The sequence below is a fragment of the Muntiacus reevesi genome, chromosome 16, assembly GCF_963930625.1.
Source record: "Muntiacus reevesi chromosome 16, mMunRee1.1, whole genome shotgun sequence".
NCBI classification, from domain to species: Eukaryota; Metazoa; Chordata; class Mammalia; order Artiodactyla; family Cervidae; genus Muntiacus; species Muntiacus reevesi.
Window position 1 is genome coordinate 28110947 of NC_089264.1, and position 21350 is coordinate 28132296.

The following is a 21350-nucleotide window of genomic DNA, read 5'->3' on the forward strand; positions in this document are numbered from 1 at the left end:
TGAGGCTGTAAAATAAATAACAATAAAAAGGTAAACTTTTTAAAAGGAATGTAAACGCAAGTGAAAGAATAGAATATTGTAAAATGACAGAGATTTGGGGGGAAATCGAATGGAAGGTAATTTATTGAGAGGTTAAAACTCAATGGAAGATTAAAAATCAGATCAGGTTAGAGACAGCTTTTGATAAAGAGAAAATTAGTAAACTGATGTAGATCTCATGAAACTTTTCAGAAGACATGGAGGAAGGGTAAAGTGAGTGATTATATAAAAGGTAGGTTAAAACACAGACTTCCCAGGTGGCTGAGTGGTAAAAAATTCAGCTGCCAATGCAGGAGACACAAGAGCCTTAGGTTCAATCGCTGGGTCAGGAAGATACCCTGGAGGAGGAAATGGCAACCCACACCAGTACTCTTGCCTAGAAAAATCCATGGACAGTGGAGCTTGTTCATAGGATTGCAAAGAGTCAGACACAGCTGGGCTCATGTGTGTGCACACATTCACGTACACACCTTAACACACATGGAATATAGAATGAGAAAGGCCCACAGTTATTACTCAAAAGCCATCCAAACATAGTAGTTGATACTGAAGTATAACATGTCAAAGAAAGTGAAAGTCTCTCAGTCGTGTCCTACTCTTTGCGATCCCACAGACTGTACAGTGCATGGAATTCTCCAGGCCAGAATACTGGAGTGGGTAGCCTCTCCCTTCTCCAAGGGATCTTCCCAACCCAGGGATCGAACCCAGGCCTCTCACATTGCAGGTGGATTCTTTACCAACTGAGCCAAGTATATATTATACATGAGGTATGTCCTCTTTAGGGCTTCCAAGGTGGCACTAGTGATAAAGAACCTGTCTGCCAAAGAGACAAAGTTTCTGTCCCTGGGTTGGGAAGATTCCCTGGATGAGGGCATGGCAACCCATTCCACTTTGCTTACCTGGAGAATCCCATGGACAGAGGAGCCTGGTGGGCCACAGTTCAATAGGGTTGCAAAGAGTTGGACACGTCTGATTCAACTTAGCACACACACACATATCCTCATTGATTTGAAAAAAAGTGGTTCTTATACTGGAGACACTACTTGCAAATTAAGAACTTACAGGAACTGGTGTTATTTTATTAGAACATTATTATGTCGTAATCCAAAATCATCAGAGTCACTTATTATCCCAGAAAGAAGCTAGGCATTATTGGTTTATAAGCACATTGTTAATTAGAAAACAAATATTGGAGTTCTTAGGTACGTTAAAACTATCAATTGCATTCAGTAAGACAAGGTAGAGGACTCGGAGAATTATTACTATAGAAAATAACTAAATGCATATCTGATCTCTTTGATATAGAAAACTTAACATTAATAACAGATTAGACCATTTTTGCTTCATAAAATGATAGAATCCTATATCTTATCCAGAAGGTAATCAAAGTTCTGTTGTGCTGTGTGCCCGTGTAGGTATGTTTGCTCAGTCGCTCAGTTGTGTCTGACTCTCTGTGATGCTTAGGACTGTGAAAAAGCTTGTCAGGCTCCTCTGTGCATGGGATTTTTCAGGCAAGAATACTGAAGAGGTTGCCATTTCCTCTTCCAGAGTGTCTTCCCAACCCAGTAGTTGAACTCACATCTCCTGCATTGCAGGTGGATTCTTTAAAATTTCACCTTTGAGTACAGAATGAAGCCTGGCAAAGGCTCATAGAGTTCTGCCAAGAGAACACACTGGTCATAGCTAACACCCTCTTCCACCAACACAAGAGAAGACTTTACACATGGACATCACCAGATGGTCAACACCGAAATCAGATTGATTATATTTTTTGCAGCCAAAGTTGGAGAAGCTCTATACAGTCAGCAAAAACAAGACCGGGAGTTGACTGTGGCTCAGAACATGAATTCCTTATTGCCAAATTCAGACTTAAATTGAAGAACGTAGGGGAAACCACTGGACCATGCAGGTATGACCTAAATCAAATCCCTTATAACTATGCAGTGGAAGTGAGAAATAGATTTAAGGGACTAGATCTGATAGACAGAGTGCCTGATGAACTATGTATGGAGGTTCGTGACATTGCACAGGAGACAGGGATCCAGACCATCCCCATGGAAAAGAAATGCAAAAAGGCAAAATGGTTGTCTGAGGAGGCCTTACAAATAGCTGTGAAAAGAAGGGGAGCAAAAGCAAAGGAGAAAAGGAAAGATATACCCATTTGAATGCAGAGTTCCAAAAGATCACAAGGAGAGATAAGAAAGCCTTCCTTAGCGATCAATACAAAGAAATAGAGGAAAACAATAGAATAGGAAAGCCTAGAGATCTCTTTAAGAAAATTAGAGATACCTAGGGAACATTTTATGCAAAGATGGGCTCAATAAAGGACAGAGATGGTATGGACCTAACGAAGCAGAAGATATTAAGAAGTGGTGGCAAGAATACACAGAAGAAGTGTACAAAAAAGATCTTCATGACCCAGATAATCACAATGGTGTGATCACTCGCACTCACCTAGAGCCAGACATCCTGGAAGTCAAGTGGGCCTTAGGAAGCATCAATACGAACAAAGCTAGAGGAGGTGATGGAATTCCAATTGAGCTATTTAAAATCCTAAAAGGTGATGCTGTGAAAGTGCTGCACTCAATATGTCAGCAAATTTGGAAAACTCAGCAGTGGCCACAGGACTGGAAAAGTCAGTTTTCATTCCAATCTCAAAGAAAGGCAATGCCAAAGAATGCTCAAACTACTGCACAATTACACTCATCTCACATGCTGGTAAAGTAATGCTCAAAATTCTCCCAGCCAGGCTTCAACAGTACATGAACTGTGAACATCCAGATGTTCAAGCTGGTTTTAGAAAAGGCAGAGGAACCAAAGATCAAATTGCCAACATCCGCTGGGTCATCGAAAAGGCAAGAGAGCTCCAGAAAAACATCTATTTCTGCTTTATTGATTATGTCAAAGTCTTTGACTGTGTGGATCACAATAAACTGTGGGAAATTGTGAAAGAGATGGGAATACCAGACCACCTGACCTGACCACCTGACCTGTCTCTTGAGAAACTTGTATGCAGATCAGGAAGCAACAGTTAGAACTGGACATGAAACAACAGACTGGTTCCAAATAGGAAAAGGAGTACGTCAAGGCTGTATATTGTCACCCTGCGTGCAGGGTACCTTAAATGCAGAGTATATCATGAGAAACACTGGACTAGAAGAAGCACAAGCTGGAATCAAGATTGCTGGGAGAAATATCAATAACCTCAGATATGCAGATGACACCACCCTTATGGCAGAAAGTGAGGAGGAACTGAAGAGCCTCTGGATGAAATTGAAAGAGGAGAGGGAAAAAGTTGGCTTAAAGTTGAACATTCAGAAAGCTAAGATCATAGCATCTGGTCCCATCACTTCATGGCAAATAGATGGGAAAACAGTGGGAACAGTTTATTTCTGTTTATTTCTGGGAACAGACTGACTTTATTTTGGGGGGCTCCAAAATCACTGCAGACGTTGACTGCAGCCGTGAGATTAAAAGACCGTTACTCTTTGGAAGGAAAGTTATGACCAAACTAGACAGCATATTAAAAAGCAGAGACATTACTTTGTCAATAAAGGTCCATCTAGTCAAGGCTATCGTTTTTCCAGTAATCAGGTATGGATGTGAGAGTTGGATCATAAAGAAAGCTGTGCGCTAAAGAATTGATGCTTTTAAACTGTGGTGTTGGAGAAGACTCTTGAGAGTTCCTTGGACTGCAAGGAGATCCAACCAGTCCATCCTAAAGGAGATCAGTCCTGGTGTTCATTGGCAGGACTGATGTTGAAACTGAAACTCCAGTACTTTGGCTACCTGATGGGAAGAGCTGACACACTTGAAAAGACCCTGATGCTGGGAAAGATTGAGGGCAGGAGGAGAAGGGGACGGCAGAGGATGAGTTGGTTGGATGGTATCACCGACTTAATGGACGTGGGTTTAGGTAGACCCCAGGAGTTGGTGATGGACAGGGAGGCCTGGTGTGCTGCAGTTCATGGGGTCACAAAGTGTTGGACACGACTGAGCAACTGAACTGAACTCTTTACCTACTGAGCCATCAGGGAAGCCCTTAGTTGTCTTTATATTATCTCTAAGACTATATGAAAGGCTTCCCTCATAGCTCAATTGGTAAAGAATCCACCTGCAATGCAGGAGACACTGGTTTGATTTCTGGGTTGGGAAGATCTGCTGGAGAAGGGATAGGCTACCCAGTCCATTTTCCTTGGGCTTCCCTTGTGGCTCAGATGGTAGAGAATCCGCCTGCAATGTGGGAGACCTGAGTTCGATCCCTGGGTTGGCAAGACCCCCTGGAGAAGGGAACGGCTACCCACTCCAGTATTGTGGCCTGGAGAATTCCATGGACTGTATAGTCCATGGGGTCGCAAAGAGTCGGACACGACTGAGCAACTTTTACTAAGACTATATGAAAGTAGCTTCTGGTTTTGCCGCATAGTTTTGAGATAGGATTTATATAAAATGGTTCTGGAGAGAGAGAACACTGTAGACCCAGCAGGAAAGAGGTACAAAAGGGAAAAAAAAAAAGGCACTTAAGACAGTCTCCAAAAATGTTGAGCCAATAAGCATATTTATCATTTATGTTGAAATACAATTGTATCCTGGAGAAGGAAATGGCTACCCACTCCAGGATTCTTGCCTGGAGAATTCCATGGACAGAGGAGCCTGGCAGACTACAGTCCATGGGGTCACAGAGTCAGACACGACTGAGTGACTAACACTACACACAGTTGTATAACCTAGACCTGAAAACTTAACTTTTATAATCTTTATAATGACTTGTAGTAAGACCTACTTTGTCAACTTGGCATAAAATGGTTTAATCCATGCTTACCTTTTCCTTTTGAAAATAGCAGTCAAGGGAATATATATGTGACTTGATCCAGAAATGGTGCTTTATATATATTTATGAATACATTCAATTAGATTATTACATTGCTGCAGCTATTCCTATAGACTTTGGTTTTTAATCCTATTTGAAGATTGGAGTCCCACATTGGGATATGTGAGAGTTCACATCTGAATTTAGAATTATTCCTTCTTGCTGAAGGTTTATGCCACAGCAGACAAATTAGAAATTGCAATTTACAAACAAGAACTGCCTGGAATTGTGTCTGCATCAGTGAACTTCCTGACTTTGGGAAATTAAAATGTTATGCAGTCTGCAAATTTAGCACTTTCTACTCATTAAAAAATTTACATGTCACCCTGCTCTTCCATTAATTCTCACATATAGAGGAAGTGGCAGAACTCTATGTGTAAATGTAGTGTGGACTCACTGCATGCCAGAGCCCCCAGAATCCCAGGGGGATTTAATGTGAGGAAACCATTTACTTTGCAAATAGTCTGTTCTTGTCTTTAGCACGATGTGTTTATAACCACCATGGTAGGCATTTGAGAAGGTGCAAGTCAGTATCCAGTGAAATTCTTGTCAACACAGCAGTTTGATAGGAAAAGTATAATTGTGAGTGTCAGACAGTGAGTGCTTTTTTCTGTAGTTTGGAAGATGTTGATGTCATAGCTGTATTTGTATAGTCTTTGATATGCATAGTGTCCCAGCTGGCAAATAAATATTCTGTCCATGGACTGGCTGCCCAGCACAGTGCTCTGCTTTCGCTGGTGTAATGAATGTGGTTTACTTTTGCTTTCTTCCTTTCTGGTAAAACATTTTCCTGCTTTTAAAAGTAGGGATGTGGTTAGGAACTTTAGCCCACAGAAACCTGATGAAAACCTATGGCGCCCTGGACAGATTGGTGTGCGAGGACAAGTGCAAGGGCTTCAGCTTCAAGGAGGCAAAGGAGACTCAGAGGGGATGGAGAAAGTTACCAGCTTTCACAACTGCAGCAAAGCACAGATTTCCTCAAGACTACAGCGGGCAGGGCCTGTGCTTTTTGAGTGTTTCTTTTTGCCTAAAAATCCAGTAGGTAGGGTGATGGATGCTAGGAATCGGCCTCTTTACTTCAGGACTTTGCATGACTTTTTCTATCAGATGTCTTTAACTACTATGGATTGAATTATCATTGCCTTTGGATTTAATGACTTATCCTTTTTCTGAGGGTGCACATCAGATAGAAAATACCAGTTGACAACTCTCGGGCAGTTGATTTAGGAGTCTGATTTTGCTCAACTGTTTAGTTAAATTTTGGATATTTATTCATCACTTTCTGTGGGTCATGAGATAAGGCTTCTGTATCTGAGATGTTCATTGCCTGCTGTTCATTCTCAGAGGGGCATGATTGTCAGCGCTAGGAGCAGGGCTGCGGATCAGTTAGTGAAGCGTGGCAGACGGTCCTGTGAAGACTGGAGCACAGATTACCATGGCAATTTAGATAACTGACATCAGCGATAAGCAAATGTTCTTTTCAATTTTTGTTGTCATGTCCTAGGATTTATGTATTCATTTATTTGGAGTTCCTTAAGCTCCTGTCAATAAATAAACCCTCAGAAGAGTGGTAAATTATAATAAATGACCATGAGTGTCTTTGACAGACCTGACCTTTGACATCATTAGTGCAGTCTTGATGGGGTGGCTAGATAAGAGCCAACCTAAAAGGGAAAAAAAAAAAATCTGGACATGTTTATTTAGAATGATCCTTGAGGTTTTTAATAAGAATATTTGCATCAGAAGAAATGAAATCGGTGAGAGAAATCAGATATGTTGGCTTAGTGTGAGGTCACTGGCAGAAAGAAAGATGCAGGCAGCCAGATCAAGAAGAGCGTAAAATCCATGGAGAACTGAGATTCTTCTAATGCTCGGATCATAAAAATGAGGACAGATCTTCTGAAGTGATCTGTTGTACTTCAGATAGATAAATTTGCGAAAACTGTTCGAAAGCTTAATGATTTAAAAAACATGGACTTTTATACAACACAATGCTTTTATAGACTAGAATTGTTATGTCATATTCATAACTTATATACTATTTCCCATGTAAGCTGTGAACTATATCTCAGTAATTATTTAATCCTAACCATATCATAAAATCTGTTTATTAACGTTGTAGATGCAGGTCCATACTGAAATTAAATATTTATTAAGGTCCATACAGAAATATAATGAGTAACCTTGAAGGCAAGCAGGAACACCTTTAAAAACTCCACCTGTCTCCCTTTGGCTACAAACTTGGTAACTAATCTAAAGAAACAGTTAATTCCAAGACATCTACTGATATATACTTTCCTTTTATGTCTTCCTTACATCTGGCTCAATGGTTCACAAACTTTGGAGAATGTAAAAATTATTGTGTCATATATGTGTATATTTCTATATGTTTAGTTTAAAGGAGCTAGAGATATAATTTTAATTTTATTCGCTTTCTACTTAAGGCCGTGGCATTAGTTGCTTCTAAGTCCAATCTACTGTGTTAGATGTGGCCAAACTGGAGCAAAATTGACCTGTGTTCAATTTAATAAAACTCAAAAAGTACAGAAAATAATCTTACAAACAGAAATTCTGATATTCCCCTAATTAATAGCTCTAACCTGGAAAGGAAGAAACTGAGGCATAAAATTGAAACAGCCCACCCAGTGCCCACAGGTTAGTGTGAACCCAAACCTGTCTAATTTTGAAATAAGCCTTTTTGCATGTGGTCTCTTGGAGGCCGAAAGCAAGAGGTTGTCAGCCTTTATTGTTTTAAAATGTGATTTTCTTCTTATGTGTAGTGTTCCTCCAGTTTTTTGATGTTTATTCCTTTTTTTCTGTTATCAAAAATGTTGGCATCATTTTTCGAGAGAAACAATCTTTCCCTTTTAAATATTTACATTTATGGTAGGTTCTATGCCAAATACAATGTGATTATCATACATTAACACCTGCATTATGTTAGCATAGCTCTCCGGTTACCTTAGAGTAGAGATGTCCAAGTTTGGAGCACGTCTTTGCTTATCCTACACTTTAAACAAAAGACACTATTTGGATGTTGTTTTCTTTAAGGGTGAAAATCTCTGTTGTTTTAACTTTCTCATGACAATCACTGATAACATTTCAAATGGAGAGGTATTCTCTAGTCTAAATAATTAGCATTACTTCATTCAATAACTGAATTTCATATTAAGCCATGAACATATCAAACCCGTTTCTGTTATTTCCTTGTCTATCCTCATTCAAATCTATTCATCAGACAGTAGATATAAAAATGACAGGTCTGTAGCCTAAGGGCTGGAATCTGCCCCTGGCTTTAATGTTTTACCAACTTTGTGATGTTAGACAAGTCCCTTCATCAGTCCATGCTCTGACTCCTGGGTCTGTGAGTACAAAGGGGTTAGAAGAAGAAATTCAAATCAATGATCTATTTTAACTCTAACATCCTGGGGGTTTGCAAGTTAGTAAGGGCATAGACTTGGTTTTGACCAAAATATACCTGGCTATTAATGTTCAGAACTTTTAACATTTTTCACAGCAGTTTATTTGCTTGATAACTTTTCTATTAGGATACTATTTTTAAAAGTTTGTATTATCTTTTAAAAATTAATCATAAAATCATGATCATTTTGACTGTTGTCTATTATTCATATCTCTTGAAAATTTAAAAAGACTAGAAATATCAATGTAGTTGGTGTTGATTGGGGAAATGAAGATTTATGTATTATAATTTCTGGTGTTGTTCCCAGGAGATTTCCCAACTATAAACCCACTAAATAGGCTATGTTCAGGCTTATTATTGCACAGTTATGAGCCATGAACTTAAGGATAACTTGATATTACTCACTGCTGTATAAAATGGAGGAAAGTTCATTTGCCTTTTTAGTACAAAGGCTCTCCTTATAACTGTTAGACATTAGCTGAAAAATATGGGTAAATCCCTTCTGTAGTCTGAAGGATGACTTTGTGAAAGTTAGAACAAGTCATTCCTTAAGTCATTTAGCCACCATCCACCAGAACATTGTTATGTTAGCAATCCAGATCCTCAGCCAACAGGACTTTGCCAAAACTGGACAGTGCAAAACCTGCCTGCTGTCAGCTTTTCTCACAGAAGGACAGAAACCCAACTTGCCCGTCAAAAACTTTCTGTAACTTTGAAATACCACTTCCCATTTTGGGAACTGATTTTCCTCCTCTGAAAAAAAGTTGAGCTAGATATTCTCTTAAATGGATGTTTTGAGCAGTTATGATCTAGCTTCCTAGCATAAGAAGCGTTTCACTAACCATTTTAGAGCAGCCCACTGCTGCTCTGTATCCCTTCTATCGGTCAATGGGAGGTGGCTTTGAAAGGTGTTGTCAATGGAGGTTCATTTTGTTCCAGTTAGTTCTTCCATGACTTGACTGTTCCTCCCATTGCAGGACATTAAATACCCTTGGCCCTCACTCACTAAATGCCAACAAACAACCACCTAATCATTAGGACAAGCAAAAAACACCTCCTCTACCTACTTCCAGACACCCCTTGACAAGCAGAACTACCACTGGTTGAGAAATCATTTTAGCATCAAGTTGCTTTCTGGTCTTGGGAATTTGTTTCTGAAACTTGCTACTAAAGCCTGGATTGGGAAGGTCCCCTCGAGAAGGGCATGGCAACCCACTCCAGTGTTCATGTCTGGAGACTCCCATGGACAGAGGAGCCCTTGGTGGGCTAACAGTCCATAGGGTCACAAAGAGTCAGACATGACTGAAGCAGCTTCATGCACTTGCACAATGCATGAGCACTATATAAATCTCATTTATCCTTTCCACAACTACATGGAAATGCATATTCATAGTCCCTTACACAGATTAGGAAGCTGATGCTTAGAGAAACGAGGGAGTTTGATCAAGCTCTCATCGTTAAGAAATTGACAGGGCTAGGATTCCAGCTGAAGTCCATGAGACTAAAAAACTCAGTTTCACTGCTTTGGCCAACAGCCGAGGTGCTTTTTCAACTGACTTGTCTTTCAAGTAGTAAGAAAGTTAACTGAAATCCCTAACTTATGAACCAGGCTGTTGATAGTGACACTGAAAACAATTATCTTGTACTGTGTTCTGCCAGAGATGCGATTTTTCATTATTGCTAGGACTGCCCTCAGCAGGATCATCTCATTAGCTGAAGAAAATGTTCCCTGTTGTTCCATGAGAGACGGATCAGATGGAGAAGTATAAAAACAAACTCTAGAAAGTGATTCGGTGTTCCTTTCATTTAGGGGATAGAACAGTAATCCCCTTCTTTTCTGATACCTAGCTTCCTAAGTGATGTTTTAGTTGTGAAGTTGCAGAAGTGTTTTGAAAAAGATGGAGAAAAGTTTTGCAGACTTGCCTTTCAAAATTCTTTATCAGTGTTTCCATACCAGTAAGTTGGGGTGTTGAACCATTGATGAGTACACTTACTACTTGGCTGTTTTAAAATTTCCCATGTAGGAAAAAAAATAAAAAATAAAAATAAATAAATAAATAAAATTTTCCATGTAGGAAAATAACAGTTTGACTAGATTGGTCTCTATCAACTATGAGAAATAGCTAATACTGAGACTTTTATATTTTTTATTTTATCTTAGAACAAACTCAAATGCAAGCGCATCATTAAATATATCAACATACCTATGGATAGACATCTTCCAGGCCATATTTTATAGCAAACATCCATAAAGTCCTGTCACTTCTCTCCCTTTGCTCTCCATTATCTATAGAGAAGCCAGAGTGATCTTTTCAGGATTAGGTTTGATGACAGGATTTGCATTTCATTTAGAATAAAATTGAAGCACCTCATCGTGGACCATCAGGCCTACGAGATCCGGCTGCTGCTCTTCCCTCTGAGGTTCCCTCCTTCCTCTTTCCACTCACTGACATCTAACCACTTCCTTTTTATATCAGGAGTTTTGCATCTGCTGTCGCTCTTCATGGACCATGTTCTCCACAGATCTTTACCTGGCCGATTCTTTCTCGTTGTTCAAGCTTCAGTGTAAATTTCATTACAGCAGAAAATTCTTCCCTGATTCCCTCAATTAGTCATTCTTTTATCTCCAATCACATTGCATTTTACTTTATTTTCCAAGAGGACTTTTCAGCATTTGAAATGACCTTGATTATTTTGTTTACTTGTTTATTTTCTGTTAAACAAGAATGAAAGCAGTGGCTTTTCTCATCTTGTCACTGTACCTCAATGCCTAGAATAGAACCCAGCATACCATAGGGTCAAGAGTATTTGTTAGGTGACTGAATGAATTAATGGATTCCAGTTCTGTGCCTGGAAATGTAAGTCTGAGGTAAATTGCCACAAGGCACAAAAGTTTATATTGAGTGGTCCAGATCTAATTAACCATGGGAAAGTAGAAACTAAAATGAAATTATCAATTTTCTTTTTATTATTCCGTGATCTGCCTATCAATAACAGGGATTCTGTTGGGAAGTAAGTGAAAGCCAAGGAAAACTTAGGGCTGCTTCATAGGGTGAAATTTTCAGACCACTTTATATCTCTCCAGAGATAGGCTTCTCCTTTTTATACAGATCTTCTGCTTATTCCAGCAGTCTCACACTATTCTTATCAAAAATTTCAGGGTAAACATCAAACTATCCCCAAATATCCTATTTTATACCTCTTTCCTGACCCTCACATCTGCCAAAAAAAAAAAAAAATCTTTTGACATCACCCAGCTTAAAATCATCTCCTATAACAGTGACATCACTTATCTGGTCTCCTATACTAGCTGTGAAATTATATTGGCTTAAGTCCTTGGATTTCAAAAATAACCTTTTTTCCTGTGCTCATATATGTCCCAGATGTCCTTTTATTGAGTTCACAGAATACAAATGGAAAAAGGTTATTACCAGACAGAGTGTTTAAAGATGAAAATCAAACCTAATACATGGACTCCAACAACTGGAATAAGGAATATAATATTTATAAAACTGAGTAGGAGGTTGCAATCATTGCTCTAAAATAAAGCATTAAAAATTAATTCAGAGCAAACCTGTCTGTGCTACAGCAAAGCTCTCTTTCATTAAGGTAGCACTGCATGTTTCTCCTGAATTAGTTCCCCAAATAAGTAAATAGCTTATAAGAACTGTGTGTTCTGCAAACTACAGAAGGTCTACATGAGGCACAATTTAGAGTTACCTTCAGTGTTAAAGCATTACAGACAGACCTTTAATTTTGAACCAATTGTGATTCTTGCAGTTTCTCTGCATTTTTTTGTCCTTAAGTATTACTAGAAAAGTTTAATTCACATGGTTCTTATTCATCCTCATTTGGTTAATTCAAATGATGCTGTATTATTTGATTAATTCATGTTGCAGAATATTAAATATTTGGAATCTGTGGGTGCTAGTTAGGTGATACTTTAAACTTTTCCATAGATTTTCACTTCAAAAAGTTTTATGTTCCCCATTTAAGAAATATTTTCTCACAATCGTCTACTTCACATTATTGCTATTATTTATTATCATCATTAATCATCATCATTATCATCAGTTTCCTACCTTGGATTACACTAAAAAGAAAGAAAAGGAAAACTGCTATTGTTTATCTCTGCAGTCACTATTGGGATGAGGTTTTTATTTTTCCCAATTTACACTATTCCTCTGAAGCCCTAAAATAAACAACCTTATAGTCTCTAGGCTCTATTGATTTTTTAATGATTTCAAATAAAAAGCATCCAGTTTCCATTGCATTGACAAACTGCTCAGCCCCTGGGCAAAACCTATTGGATTCCTGTTAGATGGAGGGTCAACAAATGAAAGTCCAAAAAGTAGACTTGAGATGGAAGGAGGAGAGTTGGTCTGCTCAGCTCAGTAAATGGGTATTTAACCTTTGACCAATGACGACAGGCCTTCTTTAGTTCTATTAGACTGAGAGCAAGCTGTTATGATTAAATAAAAGAGGGAAAAAAAAAAACTGTTTAGAGCCGTACTGAATATGTCCTGGGAATTAAGGCATATGGCAGGGATAAGGAAAAAAGATTTTCCTTATGCTAATAACCCTTGATGTCTGAAATAAATTAGATCCATTAGAGTTTATGCTCAATAAAAGAAAGACTTTAAGCACTCCAAAGTTAGTGACTCGAGACTAGTTTTTGCTCTGAAATTCAATCTGCCTCCTTATTAATTCTTAGTGAGGCTCCAGAGCAGACAGGAGATGCAAAATCATAATTCTGTACTGAACCAGAATTTTAAAGGACCCAGGTTTCTTCTCCTTTTATTTTAATTAAGCCATTTTTCATGCTTCTCATTTTGTTTCCCTCATTAATTTGATTTTGTTCCCATTTTTGTTTCATTTTTTGTTTCTTTTTCAAGGTTTCATTTATCCTATTTCAACTGAGCAGAGAACCCAGAATGAATATGGATTTTCTTGTAAGTTTGATGTTTGATTTTTATGTTGCTGAATAATCATTTAACGTTATTGCCCCCAGTTCAAGTTTACCTTTCCTTGGATCACAGATGTGCACACAGGAAATCGGCGCCTAATATATTCCAACATGAAAAACAAATTAGATTTTCACTGCTGAAAAGAAGAAAGGGTCATTTCAAGTCTCTGCCAGCTTTAAAATCTATCAGTCTAACATTCAAAGCTTAAGTCCCAGTAGCTGACAAAACTTATCATGAAATATGTGGATCTAAATAAAGGGCAAGTTTCGAATGCTAAAAAGTAAAGAGTTGAGAAAATGCAGATCCACTGAGTTAGAGATCATGAATGGTGAATAAGTAATTACAGCCTGGTAAAGCAAAACATTAAGGATTTAGACAGAGTATTCTGACCATAGTTCAGAGCACTGCTGTAGGGCCCACATGTAACCCAGCAGCAAAATGAAACAGCACTCTGAAAGCAGTGCTCACAGTGCCGGGAGGGTTTGGTACATCACTGGTTTCCTGAAAAGATCTGCCAGTGTTGACTTGATTGATGCTTGAGCAGAGAGTCTAGAAACTTTGGTAAAGACAATGATTTTAAAAGGAAACAAATTCTTTCACATATAGTACATTTAGACAAAATCCTGAAAGAAATGGAGCGATTTCCCATAGGGAATGCTGTTTTACTGTCAGTGTGTTACAGATACACGGCAAGAGACGAGTCATTTCAATATATAAACCGTGTGGCTGTGAGTCTTAGGAGAGAGGAGTAGTTCCTTGACTTTAGGAGGCCAGAGACCTGCAAATCTGAAAATTCTCTTCCTGCAAAATAAAAATGCCCTTGTATATAAAGTTGAACATAAAAAGGCTTTTCTTGACCTTCTGAAGCACCAGTTTAATCACCTTTCCCAGTGAGCAGACAGTTTTGGTTAATTTTGCTGGCCATTTTTGTGAGTCACAGAAAACTAAAAATAATAGAGGCGTTAAGATGTCTCAAGGATTCAGGAAAGCTTTAATTTTGTTGGTTCAATTATCAACTTTTATCACCATTTGCCATTGGATCAGAGCATGCTCTATGCCACTAAGGCAACATGCAACATTTATAGGAATTTTCTTCTTGCTCTACCCAGAGACAGACCTCCCAGCTGACCTCACACCATGTTAATCAAATGCTTAATTGCCTTTTGGGGGTAGTCTGACCTTTCTGATCACTGAACCAGGCCTTTATCTTACTCAGTACAGCATAGAGCTATATTTTATTCCAGTAATGAGTGGCTCACATGTAAATCTCTGACAAGAACCCGTGAGAAACTCAGTGTTCTCAGAGGTAATACTGAATCTGTAGCAAAAGCCTGGAGTTATCAGCATTAACCTCTGCTCCCCAGACCTGGGTCTTCTGAAAGTGTACCTTTCAAACCCTGCATGTTTGCTCCCAATGTTTGCCTTGCCTTGCCTTGCCTTCCATCGTTCCCACTTACCCCTTCACTGATTTAGGGGAAAGTGAGAAGAGTGCTGTGGAAAGTAATTTTGTGACTGGGAGTAATACTTAGAAAAATATTCTGGTGCAATAAATATACAGATTCAGTAAATGTCAGATGTTTCTAACAGAGTGTTTATGCTTATTTTTAAAGAACTATCAGTGAATTCAAAGCTGCCTTCCAAACTTCTCCACCTGAAATTAGTAATAAAGTGTTGCTTTTTTTTTCTTTTTCCTATGGGTTGAGATGTTTTTAGCTCCAGTTTCCTTTTACGCCTTGTAGTAAATGGTCTGTTATGTTGCCCAATTTGAGATAGATTAGTGAGTGAATAGATGCAGAGTGAGAAAGGAAGAAAATGCAAGATAATTTTCCATTGAAAGGCCACAGTTGTTTTAAATAGCTTTTGAAATAGATTTGAAATTAATCTATAAAAAAGGCAATAACTGTCTGAGAGAAATTATAGCAACACATATATGTACTGTGAGAAGTTTCTCTAACCACCAAATTCCATGTTTCCTTTTCCCCTTCAGCTGCTCCCGATTCAGATGATGTTGCTCTGTATGTCGGCATTGTGATAGCTGTGATAGTTTGCCTGGCCATTTCTGTAGTCGTGGCCCTCTTTGTGTATAGGAAGAATCATCGTGACTTTGAGTCTGATATCATTGATTCTTCTGCACTCAATGGAGGCTTTCAGCCTGTGAACATCAAGGCAGCAAGACAAGGTCAGTTGACGTTACACTTCATACGTGGACTTAGGCATGTAAGCAGCCTCCCTGTGTCTTCAAAATCAATGAAACCACATCAGCTGAAACATAAGCTCCATGAAGACAAAGATTTTCATCTGTTTTGTTGATTATTATGTTAACTTCCTTCATATAAGTCGTTAGAGTTGACAAGGTGCACAGATCTCTTTTTTCCCTTTTGTAACAGGTTTCTCTGTCATAAAGTTTTATTTGAGAAGAGTATAAAGATTGGTTGATAGATTTCTTATGTTCCCTTTTTTTCCTCCTGTTAACAAGGCATCTTGTATTGCTCTGAATACAGTGGTCTACGGGTGAACCCAGATCCCGTATAGATGAGAGAAACTACTCCCTAGTCACCTAGTGAGGATCACAAGTGTCTACAGATTCAGTCTGTTGAGTTAACTGAGAACCATAGAAACAATGAGTAATCTTCAAGGCAAAATATAGAATGAACTTGTCTATTTATTTGTAGCCAATAATTAAACAGATTCCAGCTATCTAATTGCCATTTTCAGTAGAACCCTAGTGTCTGTCCGTCTCTAATATTTGTTGAATTGCTTTGCTATTGGCTCAGAAAGTGTCAGGGAGAGTCTAAGTTGTCTGAATGAAGAATGCAAATGGGCGTCCTTTCTCTTTCTGATTCAGATCTCCTGGCAGTACCCCCAGACCTCACATCAGCCGCGGCTATGTACAGAGGACCTGTTTATGCCTTGCATGATGTCTCAGACAAAATCCCAATGACCAACTCTCCAATTCTGGATCCACTGCCTAACCTGAAGATCAAAGTGTACAATACCTCAGGTGCTGTCACGCCCCAAGATGACCTCTCTGAGTTTGCATCAAAACTGTCCCCTCAGATGACCCAATCCTTGTTGGAGAATGAGGCCCTCAACCTGAAGAATCAGAGTCTAGCACGGCAGACAGACCCCTCCTGCACTGCGTTTGGCACCTTCAACTCGCTTGGGGGTCACCTTATTATCCCCAACTCAGGTAATTCCTAAAGGTGTTTACATTGCAGAGGTAGATCTGGGAAACCTATTCTTGTACCAAGATCTTTATTATTTGTTTTCATTAGGCCTGAAAAGTTAAATGTATCCTATCTAATCCAAATCTATTGTTACTTTCAATGTAAAACAAACATTACTTCAGTCAAGATCATCGAAACTGTTTATCTTCCTCTAGCCAACTCTGAAAACACTTCCTCTAGAAATATTGCACTCACAACTTTCTGCCGAGGCATAACTTACAATTGCCATTGACCTTCTTTTTAATAGCACTTCAGAAGGCAGCATTAAGCCAAAAGCTCTCACTGTTGTCATCACACTTTAAAAGGACAAATTAATTAGAAAACATATCAGTTGGTTCAGTTCCAATTTCCTACAGGAAGCAGTACTTCAGAATACGGAATTAGATGATCAGAGGACATGATATTAGACATCAAATCTTCATTTATTAATTCTTTTTTACAGAGTCTTCAGGGTCAAGGTGTTTATAAGGTATTCACTCCACATAGCTTCATCATATGTCTTTTTAAGGTAGGATTAAAGTAGTGCCTTTTAGTATTATTCAGTTTTCAGTTCATTTAGTTATCTGCTTATAGAGAATAAACTCCATAAAGCTCTTAAATAGTGAACTAAAGTTAGTGACCCATAATATTTGCTTTAAGTTTGGTATTTATTAATCAATAGTAGTAAGGGGTTTGGAACCATCAGTTATAAGAGAGTTATTGGACTCCCCTGTGCATGTCCAGGCACTCTTTTGGACCAGATAGAATAGTCTGTGAACACAGAAAAGGAAAAAAAAATACAGTTTGATTGACCGAAGATCTATATGTAGCATAAGAAGCGAATGTAATGTGTAAACAGCCGTAGAGCCAAGGAATATAGAGAACCAATTGAACTTGTCTTTGCTTCTTCTTCTCATTCAGTCCCCCATTTCAACACCTCAGGAATTTTTCACCCCATGCCTTTTAAAAGTGTATGTTAATAAATTGAAATGTTGAATGGAATATCATTTTCCTTTTTCTAAAATACATTTTACAGAGCTGAGATCACATATTACATAAAGTGCTTTTATTCTAATCTTTGTCATTCTCACACAACTGCATGCTTTTTTTAAATCATGATTTTAAATATATTTTTAATAGTCTACAAATGAATAGATCAGCATATACTCTACTGTTCTTTCCTTGTTTAAACATTATTTCCAAGACAGTTTTTTTTTTTCCTGACAGCCAGTGGATTATACCTCTTCTTTCCATTTCTACACTTGTCACTTTTTCACATATGAATTATTTTAAAGGCTTCTTAAGTAGAAAGGAGAGAGCCAGCATGTTTAAATATGTACTGGACAATGGTGATCTACATGCATTGTTTTATTTAACAGTAATCCAATATATCTCAGGCCTTATTCTTGTTACTTGGCATCCATCATTCTGTCTCATCCCCTTAGCAGACATAAAGGTACATTTGATTGTTCCCATTGGAAAAAGTGAAAATACCGAGGCTTGAGTGCCTCATGTGTGGTCTTCTTGCTTTCATTGTGTGCCTCACCAAACCATCCTGGTGTCTGACATGAGCATGGCATCCCACTTCCCGCAGCCCCACAAGGCGCACGTTACTTCTCAAGAAGGTCATGCCTCAACAGTTGCAACCAGCTATGCAAAGGGCTTTGAATAACTATTCCTCTTTAACTCTGTCCTTTACTCTTGAGGCTTTCCAGTATGGTCGAGCAACTTCCTTATGGTCCTGTGTTCATATGGCATACTCCATTCCCTTGCTCATTAAATAAGCTACTCAAAGACAAGAACACTGTCTTTTACTTCTTGGCTTTCACAACCCATCAAAAACTCTACTCACAGCCAGTCAGGTTCCATAAGATTTTTTTATAGAGTTGAAATTAACTGCAATTATTAGAATAGAATTGTGGAGCCAAATATCTTCAAGTTGCTGCCCACCTTGAATTACTGTCTGTGATAATGCCACAGCGGTCCAAGCCCATGGTTCCCACAGTGTGGTCCACTGACCACCCACATTGGCATCACCTTGAGACTTGTTAGAACGACAGTATCCATAGACCTTCTGAATCAGAAACTCTGAGAGTAGGATCCCGTAATGTGCTAGCAAAACCTCTAGGTCATTTTGCTGCAAACTAAAGTTACAAGCCACTACTGTCAACACAGTTGACTTAGAACAGACCTCAATCCAATAGTCTACAAAATGCACCAGTTAACAACTAAGTAAAAACCTGCTTGGCCTGCTGTGACTAAAACTAGCAATTGCTCAGTTGCTGTTCACTTTCTAGAGTTACCTCTGATGAAAGAAGTTCTTCACCAGTTATTTGTTGCAGAAAAACACTGATGCTAACCAGATACTTCAGATATAAATGTTTTTTGATATTGTTGAGGTTAGCATTTCCCTGACTTTGAATCTTGTGGGGATTTTTTTTTTTTTTTTTAATTAGAAATGATGCATCATTACAGCTGTTTGAAATTTTAAGAGCAGTTATTGGTTTCCCCCTCATTTTACAAGGAAAACACCAGTGGAACCATCTGTCTATTCCTTAAATAAAACAAGAGTTTAAAAAAAAATGACATCATTCCTTTAAGTGATTCCATAACAGTTCAGAGGGAGCTGTGGTAACAAATAAGACCAATAAGGGAGGAAAGCTGGGTGGCTATGAATATTTACATGTCTTTAGAGAAAAAGCAGCAGGCTTGTGGCGATGTGGCCACAAAATCTCCTCATTCCTTTCCACTTGCTTCAAAGGCGTTCTGTGAAGTTTCCTTTTGATTCATAGGTCTGATGTGACTGCTTTTCTCTTTTGCTATTCAGGAGTAAGTTTGCTGATCCCCGCTGGGGCCATTCCCCAAGGGAGAGTCTACGAAATGTATGTGACTGTACACAGAAAAGAAAATATGAGGTAAATATGCTTTTTCTGGTGCACTTGACTTTATCAATGTCTGACTTGCAGGAGAATTGTATGTTAGACAGAGTAAACCCAACATATGTTTCTCTTGATTGCCCTGCTTCTGGCATATCCTTTTCAACTAGACCCATAAAAGGTCAGTTTTTACTTCTCTTTATCTTTGGAGCTCCAGACACTTTTGCAGATCTTGAATATGGGCAGAAGGCCAGAGATATTTCCCCCAAGTGGACATGTGGCCATGTTAGCGGAAAAGATGGCTGGAAGTGTGATCCTTAAATTGTGCTAGAGATACAAAGAGAAATCAGCTTCATGTGGCCTGGCTCAGGAATACAGCCTGTTGCTATTTTAGGTTTAAAGGTCACATAGAATTGGACAACCCCTTAATCCTTGACCTGCCATCCCAACCTCAGGCTAGCACTTTATTCTCACCTGCAGATTCTTCTTTGGGGGACTGTCTTCTAGTTTTTAAGTGTTATTGACCTACTTCTTATATTTAGCACCTATAAAATCTATGCTTGGGCTTTGCTAAATGGATATAGGGTTGATTAAAACTAGGTTGAAACTAAGAGTGTTTTGAATGTGTCATAATCATAAAGATGAAATTATTTTGAGTAAAAATAACAAGAGGAGTTTCAAAGTCCTAAATTCAATTTTCAGTTTGGCCTCTAATAAATTGTATCCAGTCATTCTTGATTAGTTCTCACAGAAAGTGCATGTGTTAAATAGCACTCTAGAGGCCTGATTGATGAATGCTTCTGAAGTGCACCAAGATCTGAAAATAAGAGATGTTGAAATGACGATCCTTACATGTAATCATCACTGTTTTTCCAAAGGGGAAAGTCGTTGGCTCCCCTGCCCTGAGCTCTGGATGCAAAGTGAGAAAGCCAGATGTAGAACTAGCTTATCATTTGTTGTTGTTCCGCCGCTGAGTCATGTCATCGTAAGATATTATATCTTTTCTCTTCCCCTCTGTCATCCTCAGAAAAACATCTCTCTTTAGTGATTGTCTTCAGTAGCCAAAAAGCTCTGTTATTATGCTCTTGAGTAAAGATTTGGTATTTATAACCTGTAGGACCCAGAACAGTGGTTTCCTCAGGTGATATACTTTCAGCTCCACAAACATGAGCCTATCCAAGATAATAATACAATTCCATGGTCATTATTCATGTGCCTTCAATTTGAGCAACAGAAAATCACTAAAAGTTTTGTATTTGTGCACATCAAATATTCATTTTTCCATTCCCAATGTAAAGTAATATTCACAGTCCCTCAGAGTGCCCTTCTTTTGCAGCAGGAGAAATGAGGATTAGCAAACAGAGATCTCTTTATATTTTTATTTTCTTCTTTCTTTTGTCCAGAATCAAGGTTAACACTAAGCATATCCATCCCTCAGGGCCTTTTGCCAACATGGATGTTTGGTTTAAACACAAATGAGTGTTGGCTTGTGCTTTATTCTGAGAAGGTGTTCATGGTCTGTTATTTTCCGTGTGATCACCATAATCTATGGCTGAAGATCAAACCTTAAGAGGCTGCTGTGGGGTGTGCTGAAGCTGAAAGACATGGGCACTCAGGTGCCTTGTATGATTTTTCTTCCTGCAATTTAGTTAGCACCCTGACCAGGATAATTGTACACTCTGGATGAAGGAGGGAGAAAGCAGGAAATTGACAAAGCTAGACAATTCTGCTTTAGTGTTCTTCTGCCTTTGACTTTAAAGAAAAGGAAACTATAAATCACCCCTTACTATGCCTACCACTTGAAGTTAGGTGCAGAGGGAATTGCTCTATTAAATTTGGTGTGCCTCAATGAAGTTCTGTTTATAAAAGTGAAGCTAGAGGATCCTCAGGATCTCAAATGAAAATGTACACCAGAAACCATGCAACAGGGAACAAACACAAGGAGACAGCTCTCTCAAATAAATGAGATAG

At 38.6% G+C, this 21350-nt stretch overlaps 1 protein-coding gene across 1 annotated transcript in view; it reads left to right on the plus strand.

Moving 5' to 3' along the window:
- The window catches only part of UNC5C (unc-5 netrin receptor C), a 399848-nt gene that overhangs the window by 333126 nt on the left and 45372 nt on the right, over window positions 1-21350 (plus strand). Inside the window, exons 8-11 of the mRNA XM_065907323.1 lie at window positions 13226-13282; window positions 15285-15476; window positions 16143-16487; window positions 19331-19418. Of these exons, the coding sequence (XP_065763395.1) occupies window positions 13226-13282; window positions 15285-15476; window positions 16143-16487; window positions 19331-19418 (682 nt within the window). The remainder of the gene's footprint in view (window positions 1-13225; window positions 13283-15284; window positions 15477-16142; window positions 16488-19330; window positions 19419-21350) is intronic.